This window comes from Falco peregrinus, chromosome 2 (assembly GCF_023634155.1).
Source record: "Falco peregrinus isolate bFalPer1 chromosome 2, bFalPer1.pri, whole genome shotgun sequence".
NCBI classification, from domain to species: Eukaryota; Metazoa; Chordata; class Aves; order Falconiformes; family Falconidae; genus Falco; species Falco peregrinus.
The window spans coordinates 20,111,115-20,136,110 of record NC_073722.1 but is presented as its reverse complement, the minus strand read 5'-3'; the positions used below and the strand labels follow the sequence as shown (position 1 = coordinate 20,136,110).

Sequence of the window (24,996 nt, the reverse complement as noted above, 5' to 3'; positions counted from 1 at the left end):
ATAAGATCAAAGCTTCAGGTATTAACTGCTGCTATTGATTACATACAGCATGATTAATCTTAATACATATATTGTAATTTGTCCAGTAATAATTTAAAAAAAAGTACATTCTCCTCTTCATGTACTGACTTTCAGCAACTAGCTATTTTTCTCAAATATAGCTATTAATCCTAACCATGTAACACAACTTTGCAGCAAAGATCTCTGGCAAAAACTCCATGCAAAATATGTAAAATATACCACATTATCCTTTTTTTAATAGCATTGTCCCTCAAAAACTGCTTAGAAAATCTTCATTTTTGAACTTCTGGGGGCTTTTTTCCTTCTGCTGTTCTCTGTGCCTTAGTTTGCATTGACCAAATGGAAGAAGGAAAAATATAAAGGAAGAAAAATATAAAAGATTGTAATCTCAGTTTTTCTATGACTAAAATATTGTCAAACTGATGACTAAATTGATGTAAAAAAGCAAAGTCACCTTTGCAATGTTGTCCCATCCCGGTCATGTCAAAAAAGTCAGAACCTATTTCTCTGTTTTAGCATAGAGTTAGAACACCATCAGACATGTCAATATATGGTACTGATTAATTACCTGAACACTTAAATTATATTAATTTTTTATAATAACTGTAGCAACAAATTAAAGTTCTCTGGACCTAGAAATATACTAGTCTGATAAGCTCTCCAAATATATAAAAGCTCTCCAAATAAGGAGAAGACGTATTTTTTACTCAACTTTATAATGCCTATTATACTTGTCTTACACACATACAACATATTTGATTTATATGAACAAATGGTTTGTATGGAACTGGTAAAGACCCCAAGTTCCACTTACCTCTCAGGAAAAAAAAGGGCATGAAGACAACTTAGTATGCTTTGACACATAGGTGGTTGTCACAAACAAGAAAAATATGGTTACACTTCTTCAAAATCTGCAGGAATGGTAAACAATTTAGAAACAAATAAGTGTATTCATTTCCACAGGCAAACTGAAAGCAGTAAGATATTCACGTGTTACTGAATAATCGTAATGCATGAAACACAGCTGTGCAGTTTGCCTTCAAAACTTATACTGCAAAAAATACTACTATAATTATAGGAAAATAAGTTCTATATTAAAATTTAAAAGAGCATAAATATTATTATATAATGCCATAGAGTTTAAAACATAACAAAATTAGATAACATATACACGTAGCAATATGCCTTTCTGTCACAAACCAGTGTAACACCTAAGTCACTTGTTCCACACTGAACTGATACATTACAGAACAACATTATATGAAATTGGGTTCTCCATATGCAGGTCTTCTCCCAGACCCTCTTCATATGAATTTACATCAGTGTAATTCCTGTGATCTATTTTATACAATTACATTATGGTCCAGATCATATGGCTGGTGCCTTACTATGCTTTAGTCTTTTTTCCACTCAGATCAGCCTAGGGGACACTGGATTCCAATTTTAAACCTGCAGATACAGCTGAAGGTTACCCCTTTGCCTGCAGAGACCTTTCAGACAGCTCATTCAAGCTAACTAGTTATATGCAGTTTGAGCCAAGGATCCTAGAAATAAATGGGAAGACATCATTTCAATGTTTTCTGCAATGCTGAAAACCGTGACAGGTCCCTGCTCAACTTATTAGAGTTGCTAGCAGTAACTGACCTGGTTTCGTTAAGCAAAGGAACCTGTAAACCTGAGCATACATCTTCCTTGTAAATGAGAATGTCTGTAAACTTTTCTTTGTTGTCATGGAGTGTTATAGGCTTCCACAAGAAGCAAAGGGAGGTTGAAGATAAACTGTTTCATAACAAAAAAGGAAGCTTACTATAAAAAACTAAGACCCTCTGACACAGACCCTGTAATTATAATCACCCCTACTAGTGGCATACTGTCTTCAGCTTCTGAGAAAAACACAGTGTCTTCTGCTTATTTCTGGAGAAAAGTAATAGCTTTGGAAAAGATTACTATTGGGATCCAGTGCTGGGTGTCAAAACTGAACATGTAACATACAGATGTCCATGCAGAACAGGATCCAAACTATTAGTAGAGAAGGAATAAAGTGTTAATGATAAATATATCAACATCTATTGCTAGCTATTTCCACTGCTAGCAATACTATTGCTATTCCTTTTTTGCTCTTGTTAGAAAATCTGCCATGTGATAAACAGATTTGAGAGTCTACTGTGAGATAAAGAATTACGCTGTTCATTTCAGCATCATTTTTCCTGCTGCAGTTCAGAAAGAAGCTGAATTTTTTCCCATGAAAACTATAAGCAAAATGTCCCAATGCAAGTTAATTTTACAAAACATTGCCAGGTCCAAAATGAATACTAACAGTTTACTAATGACAGACCCTTAATATTAACTGCTGTTAACTCAGGAATTTGACATGCAATCACTCTCTGAAGTTAGTTTCACTGTCCTTGTAGATAAAAATTTCTTTACTATCTAGCTGTGGTACAAAAGGGCCTTGTGGGCACTCTTTTCAGGAGTTTCACTGCAGTAAACAACCCAATCTGGTAATGTGTAGAATTTGATTTTTACTTAGCTGTAAAGCAGTATTTTTTCCAGTGCTCATTAACAGAATTAAGAAAACAAAGGTAGTTAAGTGGGATGAAAAAATCCAGAGCATCTGATTCAGCAGGAAGAAACACTCTGAGAAGCAGCTGTTCACCAAGAAATCAAATACATGTTAACTAGGCAACTGTAGCTGCTCAAGCCACTCTTGTTAAGACGTCTTTCCACTTGCCTTGCCAGTCACAACAATGAGTATGAATACAGTACTTAAACTAAATTGCTCAAAGTTTTCACTTCAGTCTTGTTTCACGTAACCAGAAGAAATACATCCTCCTCAGTGCTCATACAGTAATACTTCACGTGACAGATTTCCACAGTTTCTGTACCCATTTTGGCATCTCAATAACCAATTCAAGTTAATGAGTTGCATCTAGTAATGAGAAAGCTGTAAATAAAATGAGACAAAAATCATGTTACAACAAAATGCAGAATTAAGATCTAAATAAAATATGCCTGGATGCAATCAGCAGTCAATTAGAATGACAAATTATGTGTGGTTTCAAATTAAAGAATTTTAATGGAGTCTTTAAGCTTAGATACAGAAATACAGTTGCAGACAGCCAAGGGTTTAGTTCCAAATGTCCAGGATTTCCAAGTAATGCAACCAATACCTAAGTTTCTTCAGGCTCTAATTGAGAAGGTGAACTTTGTTTAAAGCTTTCTTTTTTTGTCTTTTTTTTTTTTTAACAAGGATAAAATTTTCCCAAAGTTCTTTTATCTTCAACTTTTTATTTTCAAGCTATGTTTTACTTCAGGTGAATACCTTCCTTAGGTTTTTATCCTACTAGTATATTTTAAAAAGTGGAGAAAATAAAATGTGAACATATTACAGTTGTTTCTCCTGACTATGCTTACTAGTCAGGTGAGAAGTCTGGAGTTTGTACACATACAAATGGAGTACTTTCAAACATGAGATTCATTCTTCTCACACAGGCGGTAATTAGCTGTCAGTTTCACCATGGACATTTTCCATGTGCACTTTGAGGTAGTCATTTCTTGTAAACTTCTTGTGGCAAAGCTGGCATTCTGCCATTGGTCGATTAGGGTTGTGAGTCAGCTTATGTCGGATCAGCATTTTCTTTAGGCTGAAGGACAGATCACAAACCTAAGGCAGCGAAGACAAGACAAAGACAAAAGAAGTCTTAAAACTTCAAGCATGTATAATGCTCACTATGTTACATCACTGAGGCCACAGTCACATATACCTGAATATATGAGTTGGTCTTTGGAAGAATAACTCCTTCAGAGAGCACCTTAAAGATTATTACTTGACTGGTACCTTTCAAAGTTGTACATTAACAATGGTACCACAGGCATGGGGAGGGGGAGTAAAATAAAAAAATAATAAAAAAAAGAGGAGAAAAGACTCAATCTTCAAAATACTGCCACACTGAGGTGTTACATTCTGTTTGGTTACAGTTTTTTAATAAACCTGTTGGTCTATCTGGGTTGCAGCAAAAATTATGACAAAACATCACAAGCCTCTGTCAATTCATATTCAAGTATTTCTTTCCTGACCTCCAGAATGACATCTGTGGGTTCCTAAAAAAAAATTAGTTCAAACTGCTCAGTTACAAGGAAGGAAGAGTAAGAAAAGAGGCTCTGTAAACTTCAAGAAAGGTTAATAATTATTATAGAAGAAACCTCATTGTTCCAGTTTTCCTCTGCCTGGCCAAGAAAACAGAAGGTATCCAGCAAATGAAGGTGCAACTCCGTTGCTTTATTATCTGGTGTGCTGCTTCCCTTCTTCCACTATGCTCCAAGGCACCAGGTTCATTCTGCCATTTGAATAAACGGATAGAGGGATGAGGGACTCTGCCATACTAAATCTATCAATTCCTATAAAAATTCCTGTGCTGAAGTCAAAATGAAAGGTTAAGAACAAGTTCAGCAAAGAGATTTTAGAATGAAAAGTTAAGAATCTGTAGGCAAGCCATCAAGTCAATTGAAATCACAGTCATAATGTCACATTCATCTTCCATTCAAGTACATACCGCATGCATGAATTTCCCAAGGGGGGGGAAAAGTACAGAAAGCATGCTCCTGATTTGACAAAGGAAATAGGCAAGAGTCTTATAATTCAGTAAGAATGAAAATCCATAGGTTTGCAATCTTAGAATTCCAGGTTCATTCCAGACAAAAGTGTCTTCTGTGCAGAGGAAACTCAGGGAACCCAGCACAATCCCTCTTTAGGAAAATGACGTTTTAAACTCATATTGGTATCAAACTACTAATGAAAATGCGGAATGATTACTGATTCTTTTCGAAACCAAGACAGACTAATGAAGCTGACTATCCAAGTAGATAATCTTGACCTGCAGTATATGTATTTTATGCCAATTAAGGCGAAAACATAAAAAGACCATAAAAAGGCCAATTGCCAGAGGCAAGTCTCGTACCCAAAATAATTTTTCCCCAGACAAGAAAGCTGTATGCGCTGTTGCAATGGAACGCTTTTGAATTTATGACATGACGTAATACCAAGGACTTTTATACAGCAACTGTAACTCTCCAAACTTTTTTCCCCTCAATGTATAATTACCTCTTTCAGACCCAAGCAACAGTCACCCTTTTGTTATGCGATAGTGAACGTCACTTTCAGCATCTTAATCAGGTCTTAATTTTGCTTTTGCCAAGTACCATTTTCTATTCTGCTTCCACAGAACACACAAAGTGAACTCATAACATTTATCTAATCATAACCATCATGCTTGCTCACAAGCCCCAACATGTTAAAAGTATCATATACTTTTAAACACAACATATTTCTTGAAAGACAGGAAGACGATCAAGTATATATGCACACACAGAAGATAAATATGTGTTCTGTGTATCTTACACACATCTCCATTTTTGAAGTAAACAGCTTATGATACAGACTTAAAGTACATTTTTCCATTTATAATGCTTATGTAAATAGTATAATGTGTCCTGCTGTTCCTTCGAGGTTCTAGCATTTTCTACCACCTAACTTCAAAAAGAACATGGAATGCACAGGACTATTAAAGATATGATACATTTTGTGCTGTACTTATGCATAAAAGTTTTAGGTTTGTTTTTGTTGGGTTATTTGAAGAGTTTGCTTCATATTTCAATTTTATAAGCAAGACTGACATTTTAGATTTACAACCGTGCTTGCTAATGTGACTTGAACTCTAATCAATCTCTTCAAAATGATCAAAGTTTTGATTGAGTAGGGAGGATGGAAAAGACTGACATTTGAAAGTAAGTGTAGGGTCAACTAAAAGCAGAGTGGTGGGAAATACTGTACTGGAAAGAAACCAGGACAGGCAGTACCTGACCTTTCTGCCCCCAAAGAATAATCTGTTGTCTCTGAGGCAACTGAAGTTCAATTGGCCTTCCAGTAAAAAGCAAGCTGGTCTTCAGAGACCAGAAATATAATACACTAGAAAAAAACACATTTTGTATTTCCATATTTCAGTTATTTTCACTTTTCTATGTGATAATATAGTACAATTTTCACCTTAAAATGGTAACATTCAATTTCCACTGTCACCAGTGGGATGTGAGAGCTTTCAGTTGTTAACAGTAAGTTCTGAAAATGCTATTGTTGACTGATAAGACACAGAAATAGCCACATAAATAAACCCTAGCACCTTCATCAAACAGGGTACAAGGATTACTTTTACGTGTAGCACAATCTTGTGCTGTAATACCTGCTCCATATGCCAGAGAGTAAGAAGAGTGAGAGAGAAAGAGGAGACATGGCTTTTATTTCTGATTCTGGAAGAAAATTCTATTTAAAGCAAAAATGCAGTCTAAAAAAATTGGTATATAATAGTTTATTGATAATTATTTATATATATATATATATATTTATAATGGGTGAGGAGAGATGCCTTGAATAAGTGTCTATTCCTAAGTCCATAAAATACACATTTCAATAGCCGAAAGTTTTCTTTCTTCAGTTCTTTGGCACTGGTGGCAGTTCTTGTTTGTAAATGCTAATGGTACTAAGAAACAAAGAAAATCCTGGCAGCATATGTTAATATGTTATTTAGAAGAGCGAGCTGAATAGTTTCTGTGACTGCTTCTAATGCCACACAGGAAATAAGACCAAACCCCTCATCCTCTTAAAGACACTTATCTTTCATAGTGGCTTCATGTATGATTACATTTATGAATATAGTAATCATTGAAAACACAGCCCATTTTCTCACCTTTAAAGGATTCTTAGTAGGTCTGGGCATTGGACTTAGGGACTTTTCAATTAGCTTACTGAGCAAGGATATGTCAATAGTATATATGCCTTCACCTCCTAAGACATGCAATGGAAATTGGGAAATGAAAAAGTCTAGGAAACGGTAACAAAAAAGATTACGAACATGGGAAGTAGTCATGCAAAGTTCTGGAAACAGAAACGACTTCAGAGAAGCTGACTAAGAAGGAAATGGCACATGTACAGAAAGCAATGAATGGAATAGCTTTTAACCCTTTCTATTAATGAAAGAACTAAAAGATAGTTATTGAAATTCCATTGCAGTAACCTGACACACACTCCCCTTGCCAAAATCTCTTTCCACAGTTAAGAATATCTGGATCCTGTTGCTATAAATTACAACTCAAGTAATTATAAGAAAATAATGAGAACATTTACAGCTATCTTTAGCCAGATAAAAAATTGTAGGTGAGAATACTTGAGTGTAAAAAGCAATCTTTAGTATCAGGGAGCCAACAATAAACGTCTCCCATAGGTCCATTTTTCTGTAACTGTCCACTACTGTTTTTCCTGTAACTTCTGCTGAAACGTCTGGTAACATCCAACACGCCAGACAGCTCTGCAGGAACAGTCTGCTCTGGGTGACATTTACTATGTCCCCTGCATCTGCAGAAGCAGAAGCCAGATGAAATAAGGAGTAACTACTGAAAACAAAACTTTCAACACTCTCCAAGTGTGCATGAAGCAGCAGACTGCCATAGGCACCTAGGCAACTGAAGGGTGTATGAATGAATAGTAGAGGCAACTGCTGACCATGTCCAAACCCTGAAAAGTCAGCAATCTCTGCAATATGCAGCTGACGAAAGCTAGTGATGAAGAATAATTTTGGTGAAACATGGCAGTAATTTAAAGTATTAAGAAAATCTCCAGTAAATGAAGGCACATAAAAATTCTCAGAGAAGGACTAGGACTAGATACAGATTACAGCTGTTTCTAGAAATACTTTGATTTGGGAAAATACGGTTTATCTAAGTAATGAGGAAAACTGAAGGAATAATTGAAGCAGGAAAGCATGCTTTCATGCAGCTCCTACTTTCAATTAAAGAAAGAAAAAAGAATAAAGATAACCACTGCCCCAAATTGGTCTGGAAAAGCACACTGTGAATTCAAGACCAGTGGATCCTGGATCCACAGTGTGCAAAAATTTGCATTTACACTGCAAGGTAGCCAACAGCTGATAAACAGTACAGCAATCTGAAAGCTGAAAAAATTATTGACAATGATTTCAAAATAGAGAAATTCTCAAGGTACTATCTAGAGCCAGGCTGAGATTATCCTAAAACAATACAGCAAATCTCCTGACCTGTAGACATCAGCAAAATATCATAGCTGCAATTTTTCATTAAATTACTGTTTTATTGTCAGTGAAATGTCACCAGATTATTTATTAAAAGCCAGATCGATTAACAAACCCTTAAGACTTTCCTGCTAAATGCTTATTCTAATTTTGCATCTAAGTTTAGATATTTGTGAACAAATGTACAACTGTTCTGACTGAGCCATCTAGGATAAGGCTGAAAGCTGGCAGTTCCCTTGTGACTAGTTCATTAAGAGCCAGTATCACAAAACAAAAGCACTTATACTAATTCTATACCCTGTTCTGATACCCTTCTCAAAATCCTTGAGCAACAACTTAAATTCTTGCATTTGATCATTCTGAAAGACATTCTTTTCCAACAGTTTCTGCACATTCAGCCTCCCCACCTACCTTCCAAAAACTGTGAGATACGTTGTATATAGGATGGGGTATACTGAATGAAAGGTACTTGACAGTGATCTATGAACTGTAATATGATACGCTGCATTTCAGCGCTGCAAGCATACACAGCAGCCATGATTTCTTCATTGAACAATAAAAAAACAACCTATGAGCAGATGTTGAAAACATCAAACCAGATTTCACTAAACAGATATTAGAGATTTCTGAATTCATATTTGTGTCACTTGAAAACATCAGAAGCATTCAGATTCCATGTAATGAATTAGATACTTTTTCCTGTATAAGCTAATCTCCAACTATTATCCTGCCATACAACTTATACAGGAACCCAATCAGCATGAACTTGTAACTTGCAACATCTAAATTGTATTAATAATGGTGAAAATTACTCTTAAAGGATGCAAAACTACAAATAAAAGTGTGTGCAACACTCTTGGCAACTGAAGAGGGTACATAAAATTCCCTGAATGGTCTTTCATTAGTTGGGCAATCAAAGACCATACGAAGTGTAACTTTATGCCGCAGCCAATAGGTGCAAGGCCGTAGTCCCACTGCAATTGTCTTGCTGCTGCAATAAAGTCAAGGAGACAAAGGGATAGATCAACTCACATCACACTGAAACGGCTTCTCTCCGGTGTGGGTTCTCATGTGCTCATCTAGGCCTCGCTTTTGACTGAAAGCCTTGTTACACTCTGAACATTGGTACGGTTTTTCCTGTATGAAATGACAACAGTGAGCAAAAGTGAGTGAAAGTGAGTCAACACAGAGCCCAAGTCATTAAAGGAGTGGAATTCCATGCTGGATGGTGCAAGTTTTATATTCTCTCTAAGGGATTACAGTCAGTGAAAACAACAGAAAACGACTTTTAAATGATTAAGTGAAAGCTGGGAAAGCTGTGGCCTGACAGTTTCCACTTCAACACCCACTTATGAATTAATTATCTGTTCTAGTCTTTCAAACCCAGCCATTTTAGGAGTCTGTTTTTCGTAATGTGAAAGGTACAGAAACATAAAATTCCAATGTGCTTTCCTTTATCCTCCACAAAAGCTTAAAGCATAAAGAAAAGTAAGATGTCTATAAAAACCTCAGGTTACTTAGCAGGTTTCCAAGCAAGGGAAGAAGTAAGGAGAGGAACAGAGAGTACAATGAAAGCTTGTGGTAGAGAAAAGGCTTACTTTTTGAAACGTGGTGACAGAAGGTTAATCACATATTCATTGCAGAATCTTAAAAAAATTGCAGATGACAATGAAGCCATATGTATTTTCATTAGAACTATTGGTTAGCAGCTACTGTAACACACTATGTTATCAAAGTTGCAAGCTGACTGACCTCAAACAAAAAAATCAGAGATATGTATGGAAAACCACTTATATATTTTCTTCTTTGAAGTTCTTCCTTAATATAGGAACTTACATAAGGTGTAATTCCTCCTTTATTCCACTAAAGTTAAAAAAGAACTGTATGGAAAACAACATTTTAAAAAATCAATTAAATGTAAAAGTTAGTATTATGGCATCACACACTGCCTCATTAAAATTTTGATGCTCTAGAGGCACCTTTATTTTTTAATCGAACAATTATACTTCTTTCAACTCTCATTTTACTTTCTTCTGTGGTCTCAAATTCTGTATTGCTTCATTCTAAAATGTTTCTAATGTTTCTTCATTCTAAAATTCTAAATTCAACCTAAAAAAACCAAACACACTAAAGACGGCTATTTTAGATGACAAAGTAAACATTTTTTACTAAATTAAAGACTGAAAATCTATAGGCAATAAAAATGCTAAGTCTATGAACTAACAAATAATAGGCAGTAACCTTAACGGACTTTTGGGAGATAACGTGGGATCCAAGGATAAGTAAGAAGGAACAACTCAGCTTAGGTGTTGAAGTACAGTGGGAAGAAATTCTCTGGTTATTGAATTCCTACCCTCAGTATGTAGGGGACAATGAGGTCTCCATGTATTGCTGAATCCTGCCAGGTACACAGCATAAACCGTACACATATACATAATACAATGGGTTATAAATCAGTGTTGTTCTGGGTCTGCCCCAAGCTCTCTCTCTCTTTAGGGCAGCTCTTTGCAGGTCCAGAGATCTCAGTGGGTGTGAAGACTTGGTTAAGGCAGTGTCATAGACAGAAATATCTCAACTTGTAGTGGCAGGAATCCTCTAGCTCACCAAAATCAGGTCATTAGCTGCGTACATAGGGTAAAGCATTTCTCCAGCAATTTTGCTTTCAGATATGAGTAAATCATGAGAAATAAATTTCATTATGATACAAGACAAATCTTCCTGCTGACACAGGCTGAGTACATGGTTCCCAGCTGCATATAATCAAACTGGCCTAAAGGGAAGCCACAAATGAGCTTTTCTGTGCAAGATTCTCCTTACACATGTTTATCATCTTTGTGTTTTTCCATCTCATCTTAATTTTGTAATCTCCATGATTCTTCAGTATAGAATAAAACATTAAAAAAACCCTAAAAAATCTGAGCTGACCTTAAAGAAAAAATCATCATCTAGACCAAAAACTTCATGTCACAGGGAGTTTCGCCCAACTGGCTAAGGACTTCATGGAGCAGGTCGGTAAATTTTAAGGAACTGTATGAAGAAGCCATGTGAAAAGCAGGTTTCTGATCACTCCCTCAATTGGTTTTGCTTTCTGGTTAACATAAACCACATTTTCTGTGAGTTGTCCTTTCTCTGTGAAGGCTGTTCCACAGAAAGTGTAAATTAAAGTATATGTGTACATCTTACACACCTAGGAAAACATTCGTTATTGCAAACTGTACCAGGTGTACTTGCTCTTTTTATCATCTTGAGGTATCTGAAGAGTTCACTTGATCACAGTTACCTTATTCATCTCAAACTTAAATGGACTTCAGGATTCCAATTAGAAGAAAGAGGCATTATAAACTCTAGGAAGCTGAAGTCACAAACCTGGGCTGTAATATCTTCCCCTAAAGTTATGTTTGGCTATTATTCTCTATGGCAAAGAAATGTGTATCTAACCATCCCCTTGGCTTTTGTAGTCAAATTCACATATGTAGTGCATGAAAAACACCAAAGTTGTCTTTGATCTAATTTTAGATTCCTTACATACGTATATTCCAGTGACTTCAGCAGACACAACTCTGATTCACACCAGCCCCTCCTTCTCTAAGCTATGTTGCCCTTCATTCACGTCTGTGTCCATTCCAGCAAAATCCGTAGTGCTGTCCAGAGCAAAACTTGGCCCTACATTTCTCTCCAGAGAAAAAGACTTTTTTGTCAGTTTAAAAGACGACGTCATTCTCAGAGCCTAATTTCTTCAAAACAAAACATTCTGTGCTTTTCCTTTTCTCTCCCCCTCCTTCCTGTCATATCAAATTTCCATTTCACAATACTTGGAGAAGGCAACAACTGTAACATGGAAAAGATGATGTTGGCTTGGCATAAGCATCACTGCTCTAAATGTGAACAGAAAAATAATAAATAAAACCCACAGTAATAAGTCTGAAAGAAAGTTAAAGCCACCACAAAAGGACAATAAGGACCAATGATGAGATTAGAAGCAAGTTGGACAAATCTAAAACATCAAGCAAAGGGAAAAATCTGCTAACTGTCAACAAAACAGGAGGTCATTGGGAAGATCATATAAGCCTGACTTCAGAGGAGTTATCAACTGCTTGTACTATAAATCTACCCTCTATTCAAAAAGCATCTGTCAGGCCACGACTATGGTAGCAGCAAAGCCAAAGGATTACATGTGTTTTCTCTTATTGCTGATATAAATGAGGAAGGGAGCAGAGACAGTGAGAGAGACAGGATGTAGCTGATACAGCAGTGATTTAATATTACATTAAGTATACCAGGTATAAATAGAAATATGTAGATAAGGATTTATAACCATACTACTCTAAACAAAGAAAGGCCAAGGAGAGCCCAAATGGGATGTGGTATTCTGGAAGGTGCTTTGCTGTAAGACTGGTATGCTAACTTAGAAGCTTTCATCTCTGATAATTTTCTATTCATTACTTTAAAACTGGGAGGATTTCAATATTTTAACAATTATGACAAGTAAAACAGCAACTATAATACACTTCATCTGTCTGTGGATAGCTGAACCAAACAACTACCTTGGATTCTATGCAAAGTGTGCTTTGCATTAGAAAGACATCAGAACACAACCAATTCTCAAGGCCATTTGACGCCACCTTTAACAGATTGGCAGAATGTGTACAGAGTATCGTGCAACCACAGCACATGGAAATACTTAAATGCACAATATTTGAACTGCTAACTGCTGCTGTAGTTGACTGTATTCTCCCTTGAGAAATATAAATAACTTATATTAAAATTATATATTAAGATTAGTTTAGCACTAGTGCATATGTTTTTTTCTGTAAGCCTGGTAAAATTAATTACACAGTTAAAACATAAAGTACTTTGGTAGGAGTATCTCCAAATAACTTTATAGATCTGAAATTAAAACTATTACAAGAGCTCAACAGCAAGAAAAACATAAGCTAGACACTAATATATCCAAAATAATCATAGCTCAAGATTCAAATAAATAAGAGTTAAGAACAGTTCTAATAACTCTTTCCAAGGTGGCAGAAGCAAGTTTAAACTGGGCTGAACCCACACTCGTTCTTACCCCATTATTCTTTACTTTTTTGGTTACGTTAATTTACTACAATGATTACACACTTGTACTACTCAGAAAGTTAACTTATTGACTACAGAAATGTTACTCAATAATCCTTTTTAACACTTAGGTTTTAATTGACATGTAAGAGCATACTTAAAATCCCAGATCTATCTAGGATATAATCTCTCTTATGCTCTCTTTTTTATATCCTGAATTCAGCAGATTTACTTCAGAATTTCACATATTGCATGTTTCTTCTTGTAGATCATGTTCATATATCTAAACACACATTAGAATTACTAGCATCTCAGGGTAAGACATACTGACCATGATAAGTTTCACAGAACTATCAGCTTCCTGGGACTGCATTTTCTACATGCTGAAAACCAAACATTCAGAGAAACAAGGAAAACCCTATCAGATCTTATATTACTTGTAAACATTTATACTTGTGACATGAGTGTAAAAATTGCCAGACACAAAAAACAGCAATAGTACAGGATGAAAAAATAGCCTTTTTTTTTTTTCCTCTGGAGACATACAAAATTGCAATCTGTATAACAGACAAAGCTGGAGATAAACACGACGTATTTTGGAAAAATGAACAGTATGGCCCAGTGCATACATGAAGATTCTTGGTAAAACCTGAGTAAGCCTGAAAAAGTTTCAACCTGAAATCCTTGTGCTTTGTGTGTTTTAAAACTTATCCTAATGCCAGTAACACTTTTTTCAATTATTACTTAATGTTGATGTGTCCCTCCCAACTACACTCAGGAGCTCTTTAGCCAGCTGTACATGGCATGTATCAAAGATGGTGACAGCACAGGTATCATCCTTTAAAAAACCCCACCTGAATGTGAAGTGAAGGTTCAGGGCTACAACAGCCTGAAAAGCATGAGAGGCCTGGAGAAGAGTCCTGCAAGAGGCAACCTAACACAGGGTTCATGATGCATACCCCCAAGCAACCCACAACCCACTTTGCAGCCCTGCTAACAGCAAACTTCTACCAAAACTTCAGCAGAACAGTGATGAACAAGTAACAGAAGTCCTAGAGAATCAGTTGGATCTTTCTGCTTGGTCTAGAAACTGCCCACAGATAGTGTCGGACCATGCTGCGGGTCAGGCCAAGTGAGTAGATCTTTACAAGAAAACCTGTTAGACAGCAGCTGTGGTAACAGACCTTTAAGCCTCAGCAAATCCCAGTGTCCAAGTACAGTTTTTTTCTACATTTAAGAAAAATGATGGGTAGTTTCACTATCAATGAAGTGCTGACATGCAATATATTGCTCAGTTCTTATTAAAAGACCAGTTTTCATCTTACCTGAAGGGCTGGGAATAGAGGTACTATACAGTATGAAAGACAGTAAAACATCTACTGAAACAAGGGTGGCTTAGGTAGCTGATTTTTTTTTTTTTTTTAGGGCTGAAATGTAACTAAACAAGACTAAGCTGATTAATGTCAAAAAAGCCCATCAGCAATACTTTCTGCTAGGTCATCACCACTAGCAACACATCCCCCATTGAGAAGAGAGGCTGAGTCACTTAAGATCACAGATGGTGTGAATTAATGGAGTCCAGTTTTGTATTTGTGAAAAATGTGCAATAACTAACAAGATGGTCTCTTAGTAATTGGAAGGTTTCTGGAAGTTGCAGCAAGTGGCTCACCCACAGACAAGAGGCCTACTTGAACTATCAGACTTGCATTTAATTACTACAGTAATATTGACACAGGGAAACAAAGGCTGATGAGCATACACAGCTCTACAGAGGTGAGATTTGAATCTTATAATTATTAAAATTCAATAAACAATCACTTTAAAAGTACAGATTTCCACAGTTGAGAAATAAAATCCTTTAAAAAATATTTCCAATAACTAAGGCAGGCACAGAAAATCTCCTGTTGAAACAGTTGTGAAAGGATGTTGGCAAATTTTAACAAAAGTCACTTTTCTAACAATAGCATCAGTCATTTTTAATAAAAGTAAATTCCATTTTGGGTGTTTGGAAAAAAAATCTGAAATTCTTGCAATAAAAATTGTAACGAAAATAAAAACATGCATCTTTACTGCAATGCCTGCCAGAAGAATAAAAGGTATATTTCTTAAAAAACTCAGTATATGCAATTGGTTGGACTTTACTATATCATTAATTTCCCATTTTCCACAGTATTTCTGCCTATTCGCTACCTAAAATCTGTAAAGTTTTTGTTTCTTTGTTTTTTTAAAACCACTGAAGTAATTTCTGCCCCTAAGATTTAGTGAAAGGGGCTTATTTAATCAGCCAGGATGAAAATTCAATAATGTTGATTCTGCTCTTGGAAGAAGAACATTATCAATATAAAAAAAAATAAAATACATTTTCACTCTGTGAGGAATGGATGATCATCAGTCAACATAACATAAAAAATGTGTGAAAATATAGGTGCAGTGGGATTCAAAACTTCTATATTCTGTATACAAATACAGATTCCACAGGCAAGGAAACCACAGCACTGGCAAAGTCATCATCCTCAGACAGATGTTTGGGAACTCACTCATGTCTCACCAACAGGGAAATACAGAGAAAAATCTAATATTGAAAAAATTTCAAAATTCAATCAACACCTCATATGATTTCAGTACACACTGTCATGTACACATAAGACTATATTTAGTACCCAATGTATTTTTTTATTTTATTTTTGGCAATAGCATGGTATGCTGTTTCTAGAACACATGACCTTTTTAAAAACTTTAAGCCCAAATATTTCATGGGAAATACAGAACAAGGGAAATTATTTCACAGTTGTCAATATTGTTCTTTTTTTAAAATTACTTCATTTTAACATTCTTCTGGGTTAAAAAAAAAAGAATAGAGGGGTTTGCATAAACTTCCAAATGTGTACCTTGGAAAGCCTGTTTAACTCAGGACCTGGACAAGGACAACTTTCTTGTACTGTCCCAGCAACAAGTTGAAACACTGACTTGAATAGAACACCTCTCCAGGAGATTGCCTAGCTTCCAGACTTATGAAGACTCATAGTCCCATTAAATACATAAATAAAAGTAACTCGAGGTTGGCTAACTCTCTCACATACTGTGTCAGGCCTCGAGTCCTTAGCTTCTAAGGATACCTTTACACTGAAGTCACTCACGTGATTGCAGCGCATGCAGATATATTCATAAAATATACACTCAGCCACCACTAACAAATTCACTCTGAGAAGGAAGTGTTCATGAGCTGACTTCAAAACATATCTAATACTCAGGCTACGAGATCACACCAATCCTTGCAATTGAGGCTACACTGCTAACAGTATCCAAGCTGCCCAGCTTCAAATGAATAAGAAATAGGAGACAAAGCTTCCTAAACACTACTGTGAGTACAGATAGCTTAAGTGTCCAGAAACTACATTATATCAACTGCAACCTATTAATCAGTTCCATGCAAAGTGTATACATATGTATATATATATATTTTATACACACACTGGCCAAGCATTTCAAATGTGGAAAAGTAAAGTTAGTTGCAGTGACCAAAAATACGCTTATCACTTAAATTGCTCTATTTCTTACAGTATAATCTCTGAACATTAGGTGCTTTTAAAAACATACTTAAAGATTAATGCATCTTTAAATAGTAGGCAGTTACGCATGAAAAAGAAATGTACCTATTAATACACTTTAATTTCTAAATAATATCTTAGAAATGTACTATTTGAGCATTACAGCCAGCCACTTTCCAACCACCAGAAATAAGATTTTTAAACAAGCTATAAAATTTACATGTGTCTGTTATACCTTCAAAGTATAAATATTCAAACCAAGCGATGAAAAAACATTTGCAAATGGCTTCTACTCTTCCTGTTTTCCATCACTGCCATGTATTTAACTGAAACAAACTGTAATAAAACTACCACTTCCAGAAGTAATGAAAACATCAATTTGACATGACAATAACTCTGGGCATCCATCAATGATCATATTTCAAAACATTAACAATTACATTGCAGTAACATACAACAATTTCTCTACGCGTTTAAGCTCAAACTATGCAATATTACGTCAAGCACTGAATAAAGCCTTAGGAAATAGATGAAGTTTACTGCACTGTGAAGGCTGGAAGTATGCATGTATTTCTGCAAAGCTGATATGGTCTGTAAATTCATTTCATCAAGAACTTCAATCAATTCTTCATGTATGATTTCTTTGGCTGTTATATTTCTTTTTCTTCAGGGAAAAAAAAAAAAAGCCAAAAAACCAAACCATAAACGAAACACATCTACTTTAATAGAAACAAATCAATACTCAGGTGACATTTCAATATTAGGTAGTTGAGTATTTTCATCTCCTTACACTGTCAGTAGGGGTTTTGGTTTACCTCCTCTGTTTACTTCAGAGTTTGAGTTGACACCTGTGGCCACCCAGGTTGTACTCAGTTTAGCAGCTGCCAGACCTTAATCAGCTTTCTACAATGATTTTTCCAGCAGCCTTCCCTGATCCACAGGATCAAGTTTGGCATTTAATCCCACGGGCAAAATATAGCTAGATTTTATATCTACAATGACATTTTCCCTTTTGAATGTTGTATTATTAATTTTAAGCTACTTCACAATTTTTCTGGCCAAAAGACCAGACTTTTTTAAAAGATATTTACAAGCATAGCCCTTAAGGGAGGGTGCTATGATTATGCTTATTTCCACATTACTGGGCTTAGCTGATACAAAAACACCTTCTGGATTTATACATCTTGTTATTTATTATTTGAATAATTATTTTACATGCAAGAATAAATTTCAGAATAAAATGTATGTGTAGGAAAGGGTAAGAAAAGGAATAGCCACCATCCTTACAATCTTTTGAAAAGTCAACATGTCAGATGCCTGAAAAGAGAAATTTCAAGTGTGACTTCCTGGCTTTTCTTGTTCTTAGAACTGACAAAAATAAACATTGGCAAACACGCTACATTTTTTATTTCCTGATCTTTAGTTTTGTGTTTGTTGAAAAGGCCTAAGATCATAGAACAAGTTAAAGTGAATTAAAATCACGTTGAGGAGTTTCAAGCTTTTTCTGCACAGGTATAATCTTTCTTCACTGGAAACGTTCTTACATAGCACAGTTAAAATACATCTCCCTTAGTGTTTGTATTCAGATCAGGTGTGTGCTTTTGAAGCACACTTCCCAAATGTCCCGTTACTGTGCTTTGGTGCACATTTTCAAAATGTTTTGGACTGCGTAACCTGGATTCCTTTTGAGAAAAAAATAAACCAGAAGGTTTAATGCATTCCAGAGAGTGCTATTGTGCATTCAGTCCATGGGACCATACTCCACCATCTGCAGTAAAACCCTTGAAAAACATACAAGATAAACATCAGGTCCTCAGCACCAACTGTTTCACTTTACATACCTACTACTGCATTCCTCTACTTGTTAATATGAATTAGACCACTACTAGCCTGAGCACTACAATGTGACTGCATGCATTCACTTCAAAAAAGATACACGTGAATCACTCAGAATTTTCAGTTGTGCTTCTACTGCTCTTGGTTAAAGACCTGAAACACTCAAAATTGGTAATTCAACTATCAGTACTACACAGAAATATGTTAGGCTATCAACCTCAAAGTAAACCATCTTAATATTCATAATACCTAATCACCTCTACAAAACAGAGTAACAAGACAATCTCACTAAATGAGCAAGACTGTCAGAGAATCGCCACCACCGCCTCCAGCAAATAGCTTGCACCTGCTTGAGGGTAAAATGGTAGCACAAGAGAGAACACCTCTGGCAGTGACAACAGACCTGCTTGGTTTTGAAGCACATGGCATAAAATGTCAGTATTTCTGCACCTCAACTTTGCTAGCATCCCTGTGTTCAGAGAAACTCCAAGGCACATGATACTGACATTATCAAACTATTATATAACCTACATACTCAACAGCTGTTTTTCCTACTGAAAGGGTTTTCATTGTTTTTCCTGTATATTTTTCTAGATATTTTTTCTTTCAACACACTACTAAATTAAAAACCATGTATAAACACCACCAAACACACAAGGATCAATTATTTAAGTTTTTCAGCGTGTCTTAACAAGATCCTGAATGTCAACCACTACATTCCTGACAAGCATCAACCTACTACAAACATTAAATAATCTTCATATTCTTGCCAAGCACACAAGTGCTCTTGTAAATGGTCTCTTTTCAATTTACCTCTCCATATTTTCTCTCCCCCTCTTCCTTCTTATTCCTTCCAAATACCCAAACTCCCTTCACCACTCCATTCTCTTTCACTTACGTCTGAATCGCACCACCTAAAATACATATTTATTCCCCTATACCTGTACTAATATTGACTCATCTGAACAATTGAACTACAGCTTATTATCCTACAGTTCTGCATGAATAATGTTTTGCAGAACAGACACAGCATAAACACTTCTGACTTTAAAATCTATGAAAGTTCTTCATAAACTTTGCTCTCTGTTCTATTGTTTTTATTAATACTATTAGTCAACTTTTTTTCCTCTCCTACTAAAACTTTAAAATTTTTAGCTGTCCACTTTATTTAGATATTAAATAAGGTCTTGAAGTGTGAGGAAGAGGGAAAGTTGGGAGATGCAAGACTGTAGCAACAGGCTTTGGTTTTCAAAATTATTATTAATGTTAACATTATCAATATTGATTCTTATTACCTCAAAGCAAAAAATTTTTTTTTTGAGCTTTGTAATAGGAGTAGCATATAAACAGCATGACCACAAAAAGAATCAAAACGCCAAACCAAGGCCTAAAACCATCACAGTGCCTGCATATTTTAATCCTCCAGCATAATCTTAAAGTTTTTGAGTAGTCTGCTTAGCATACTCACAAGAAAAATTGAAATATAATGTGTTCAGATCTAGATGATCATGACATCTCAAGTATATGGAAACACTCATATTACATTCAGTGGGAACCACACTTACTTTCTGTAAGGATGACATTTTGACTACATGATACAGCAGAATATTTTATGAGACGTTTTAAATTAAATGTTATTATGCTCTTAGTGCAATTATGTTCTTAGCGCAATAAAAAAATCTAATTACAACATCTACATATATTAAAAAGGAATCTCCACTCTGTAAAAATCTGTTTTCCTAACTCTTCCCTTTCCTATTAGCCAAATAACAAACATTGGTTGAATTGTCCTTTTATCATTCATAATAAATAATAAATTATATTTATATATATAAATATAATAATTATTTTCTTTTTCGTCCTGTTTCAACATTAAAGTCCTCAGTTTGCCTTTCAGTCCAATTTTATATAAGCATTTCACAGGCCGCCTGCAAATTTCAGTCTGGTTTTGTTTTGGTTTTTTTTCTTCCATATAACACAGGCAGAATATGACGAATATGGGAATATATGTAAGCAACAAGTTACATAGAAGCAGCATGCAACCAAACACTAAATACATTTCAGAGCATAGCTAAGAGCAAGAAACATCCCAAGAAAACTACACTCAGCTAAAGAACAACTATAAGTTTTCCATTCAGTACAATTAAAAATCTCTACTTCAATTTTTCAATTGTTAACATAGTATTTATTACCTGCCCTCTGTGGGTAATCAGGACCTATGCATACAACTGAAAAAAAAACCCCACCCACAATTATCAACGGCTTTTCTCCACTGAAGTACTGCTTTTTCTAAGACTAGGATATGCAATCCTGCTGTAAATGACTTATCAATTAATTTACAGCTTTTAAGCAATGAAGATAATGTTTGTAAAGTTCTCTAACCTCACTCATGAGCATGGATTTTAGAAGAAATCATCACCTGGTATAAATCAGTACATCAATGGAGATACATCCTTATAGGCTCTAAAGGCCTATTCTTAACTCTTTTTGTCCTCTTTTTTTCTACAGAGCCGGGGGGGGTTTGTTGTTCTTACTCAAACCGTGTGACAAATCAGGAAAACATTAAACTTGGCACTATTTCAGAGCTGGTCTTGTTTACCACTCCTCCCACTGACAGCCATGAAGAATATATACATGATAATGAAATTTCTCCTAGTGCAAAAACAGTAATATGGGACAGTAACAACAGAAAACAATTCCTAGCACTTCTTAAAGTGATTTAACAGCTGAAAAGAAGGAGAAACAACTAACAACATGGAACTAGCCTGCTGCCAATGAATCACCATTAACACCGCACAAACTATTAATTTACTTCTAAAGTTTGGGGTACTCAAGACCTAGGTAAAATGGTAGAAAATTAAACATTTTTGATCTTATTTTGAAAGCTATTCTTTCTGCAGATTTGCTCATGGAGAGTACTAAATTATCACCCTTTTCTACTTCCAAACAGATAAAGAACTTTCTTGGTTTGGCCTCAAGGCTGCCTTGACTGCTGTAAGCAGTAACAGCTCCCAAGGGATTACTAGCAAAAGCTACAGGCTACAGTATACTTCTATTTTTTTCATTTGCTTTCTTATGGTGGATAGGGAGGCCAGAGGCAGGTAGTATATGGAACGCTAGACCAGCCTAACCTGGAGATCTCCCTTTAGTAAGGGAATTCACATCTGGCAGTTTGAAGACAGCTCACCATCTCTTTGCTGGCTTAGTGAGGCCAAGATCTTGCCTTTGTCCTCTAGTAAATACACACACATAATAAGGCTCTCCCCTGAAACAGGGAACCTTTGTGCTAACTGAGGTTCAAGGTTCAAAAATAATCTTCACGACATATGCAATTTGCCTTCTATTTTGCCTTCAGTTGTTGAAGTCATTTTGCAGCTTAATTTTTGTCATCAGTTACCAAAGAGCAGCTGCCACAAAAGCTCATAGTGATTGGATTTTAAGAAGACAGTAAGAACCAAAGCACTGGGTATTGAATTTTCAAGAATAGTGAAGCCTTTACAGAATTGTTTACTCAGTAAACAATCACATTGATTTGTATCTCGTAAATAACCACAGCTTAAAGGAAGAGTTACTTTATACAACATATAAGAAATCTAACACAGAAAAAATAGGTCAGTAAGGGAGTCATAATTAGAATTTCACAAGTTAATGACTTACATCTTTGCCTCTTATTTTGATACGTATAAAAATCTTGGTTGGTATAGGCTAATCTCTACACAAACAGTAATTATTTACTTTTCTCCACACATGATTCATAGACAATCCTCAAGTAACCATAAAAACTGAGCTACACTTATGCTTATGTGGGACTTACCCTTGTGTGGGTGCGAATATGCATCTTCAATCCATCATTCTTGCTGAAAGCTTTGTCACAGTAAGGACACTGGTAAGGACGCTCACCTGAAAACAAGGCAGGCATTAGAATCAGTATATGAAGGCCTTGCAGCACAGTTATTTCTCAAATTGAGGTTTTTCTGGCCTCGTTTTCATTCAATTCAAACAAGAAGAGATCTAAGCATTAGAAAAATGACAAATAGAGGTCCACCTCAGCAGGATGCAGGGCTGGATGAAAATATTCCTCTTTGCTGCTTGATTCTGTTCTAGCAATACATGAATACACACAGAGAACCTTGGGGTGGGGGGCTGGCAGGGAAAGAAAGAAAAAAAACCAAAACACCTACTGCCCTTGCTCAAACACATTCTGCAGTGATTTACACATGGTCACTTTTACGGTTAGGCATTAACTGCTCCCAAATATTTCTTCTATTTCACATCTGGTCGTTATTAGAGCCCTCTGGGTGTCAGAATCCCAATGAAATATAAAATCTACTCTTTTTTTAATGCTGTATCTGAACTGTGTTAGAAGCCAGTTAATCAAAAGTTTCTGCAATTTTTGTGTTGCAATTTGTAACTGAAATAGAAGCAGAACAATCTTAGCATCTCCCTTGCAGCATCCTGTATCTTAGAGGTATTTAGTGTAATGCTCCATTAAACTGGTATCATTTAGCACAGATCTTCTGAAAGCCACATTAGTGTAATGTGGATACTGAGCTATTCAGAATCACATGAAGAGTTTCTAAGCTAGTTCCATAATTTGGAAGAAGTGATAAAGCTTTATAATTCCCTAAGGGCTTTTTAATTCTTAACGCTTTAGGCAATACACTGGAACCTGAGTCTATTGCCTCTTTTTTTCTGTACACAATGCTTTAAAAGCAAATGATCAGGCTGTTTCTAGTACAAACACACAGTTCAACAAATATTTTCCTATTAAAAAAATCCTATTTGTTCTATGTAATCATAACACTGAAGGTGTAACAAACCTTTGAAAATACTTCTTAAGCAAAGTCTGTTCTGCTAAGACAATGCACAGCTTTCTGCTCATGAAAGAATCTTTGCATGTATAGAGAGGTTTAATGTAGTCCAAATGTCAAACACTCATTAACACTCACACTCAATCATGGAAAATAGGTAAGGAAGATTAACTACATTTTACACTTTAGAAGCCCCCAGAAATATTTCACCAATATGCCAAAGATCAGAGTGCAAGAGAGTGGCAGTAACAGAGATAAACATTTAAAGCTTCACAGACCCTAATAACAGGAATATTCATCTTGACTTGGAGAAAGGAAGTCTCATCTCTCTTCTCATCTTTTCTCTACATGAGGTATTCCCCCGTGATTGCTCAGAGGGAAGATACTGGATGTTTTCTTTCTTGGAAAGAAGATGTCAAAGGATCACAAAAACTATGTAACAGGGACAGCTTACAGAAACAGCTTTTTAGAAGAACCAGCTATGATTACAGTACAGCTGATCAGTCGATAGTCACTGTAGTACGTAAAATCTCCATATAGTTACAGGTTGTGTAGAAGTTTGAGGGCAGCTGAGATTAAATGGTTATTTAAGTAAGGGGATTTAAAAAAACTACTTAGTAGATAGACTGTTTTGTCATTACTGTTTAGATAACTCTGTTAATGACAGCAGCAAAACACTGTGTAGCAAAGTACTCGTGAAATACAAATATTTTTCTTTCTTTCTTGTGTTCTGCCATCTCTCAGAGAGCACACTTTTGTGAATTTGGCTTTTTTTTTTTCTTAGGACGATGACAACTATCACTGTGTTATAGCTGTGTTTTCGTCAAGCAGTTTGAAATATGATACTCTTATGACCCTCAGTGTCTTTAATCCATGCCTTCGAAATTCAAACACTCCCAACAGTTGTCAGTACTCAAATATTTAATTAATTCAGCTGACATTTTTATGGTTTAGGGCTTTTGAATGTAGAAGTTAAAGTTTCAGCATTTTGTAAGCAGATGAGCGTTGACAGGTAGGAGTCGTACCCCTCCTGCCTCTCTCCCTCATCCCCAAGTCTCTTTAAAGCGTAAAGACTTTTGCTTTCAAAGGATGGTTTGGAGTTTGTCTGAAATGGATTAACTGTGTCCTTCAGAAATTAACCATTGAGACATGGTAGCTGATGGGTAAGGCTTTGAAGAGCTTTCAGCAGATGCCAGTAGAGGGCAACAGTATGACTTCGTATCAACATGTTACACCTGAAAAACTCTTCCAGCAGTTGTTACATTCTGTGAATTTTCAAAAATCTCTGCGGTTCCAAAGAATCCAGTTTACTATGTAACTCAAGATTGTGAGCTCTGACTTAACATTAATGCTTAGTGACATCCTATATTTGTGTATAAGAAATATATGGACATTTATAAATTTTTTAAATAAATAATAACTTGCATTTAAAAATTCTTTTATCTGTGAAAAAGAGTTAAGATTCCCCTCATTTGACATCAACCTTGTGAAAATATATAACATCTAATTTTAACTAGTTGTTTGGAATCCCAGTGAAATTAAGGATAAAAGAAAGTTAAGATTAATTGCTCTCTGGAAAGGGCCTAACTTTGTTGCCTGTCTGAGAACTGAATAAACTGCCTTCACTCA

At 35.7% G+C, this 24,996-nt stretch overlaps 1 protein-coding gene across 5 annotated transcripts in view; it reads right to left on the bottom strand.

Annotated features, from left to right (window-relative positions):
• Positions 1–3,052: 3,052 nt before the first annotated feature.
• PRDM5 (PR/SET domain 5) overlaps positions 3,053–24,996 on the bottom strand; it is an 88,317-nt gene continuing 66,373 nt past the window's right edge. For 4 of the 5 annotated variants that reach the window (XM_005243135.3, XM_027794958.2, XM_027794959.2 and 1 more), the window contains 3 exons: positions 22,371–22,456; positions 9,150–9,254; positions 3,053–3,685 (listed from right to left, as the gene is read on the bottom strand). In XM_005243135.3, the coding sequence (XP_005243192.1) occupies positions 3,521–3,685; positions 9,150–9,254; positions 22,371–22,456 (356 nt within the window). In that variant the 3' untranslated portion in view covers positions 3,053–3,520. Of the gene's footprint in view, positions 3,686–9,149; positions 9,255–22,370; positions 22,457–24,996 lie in introns of those variants that run through there. The other variant, XR_003556958.2, reaches the window with a different exon arrangement.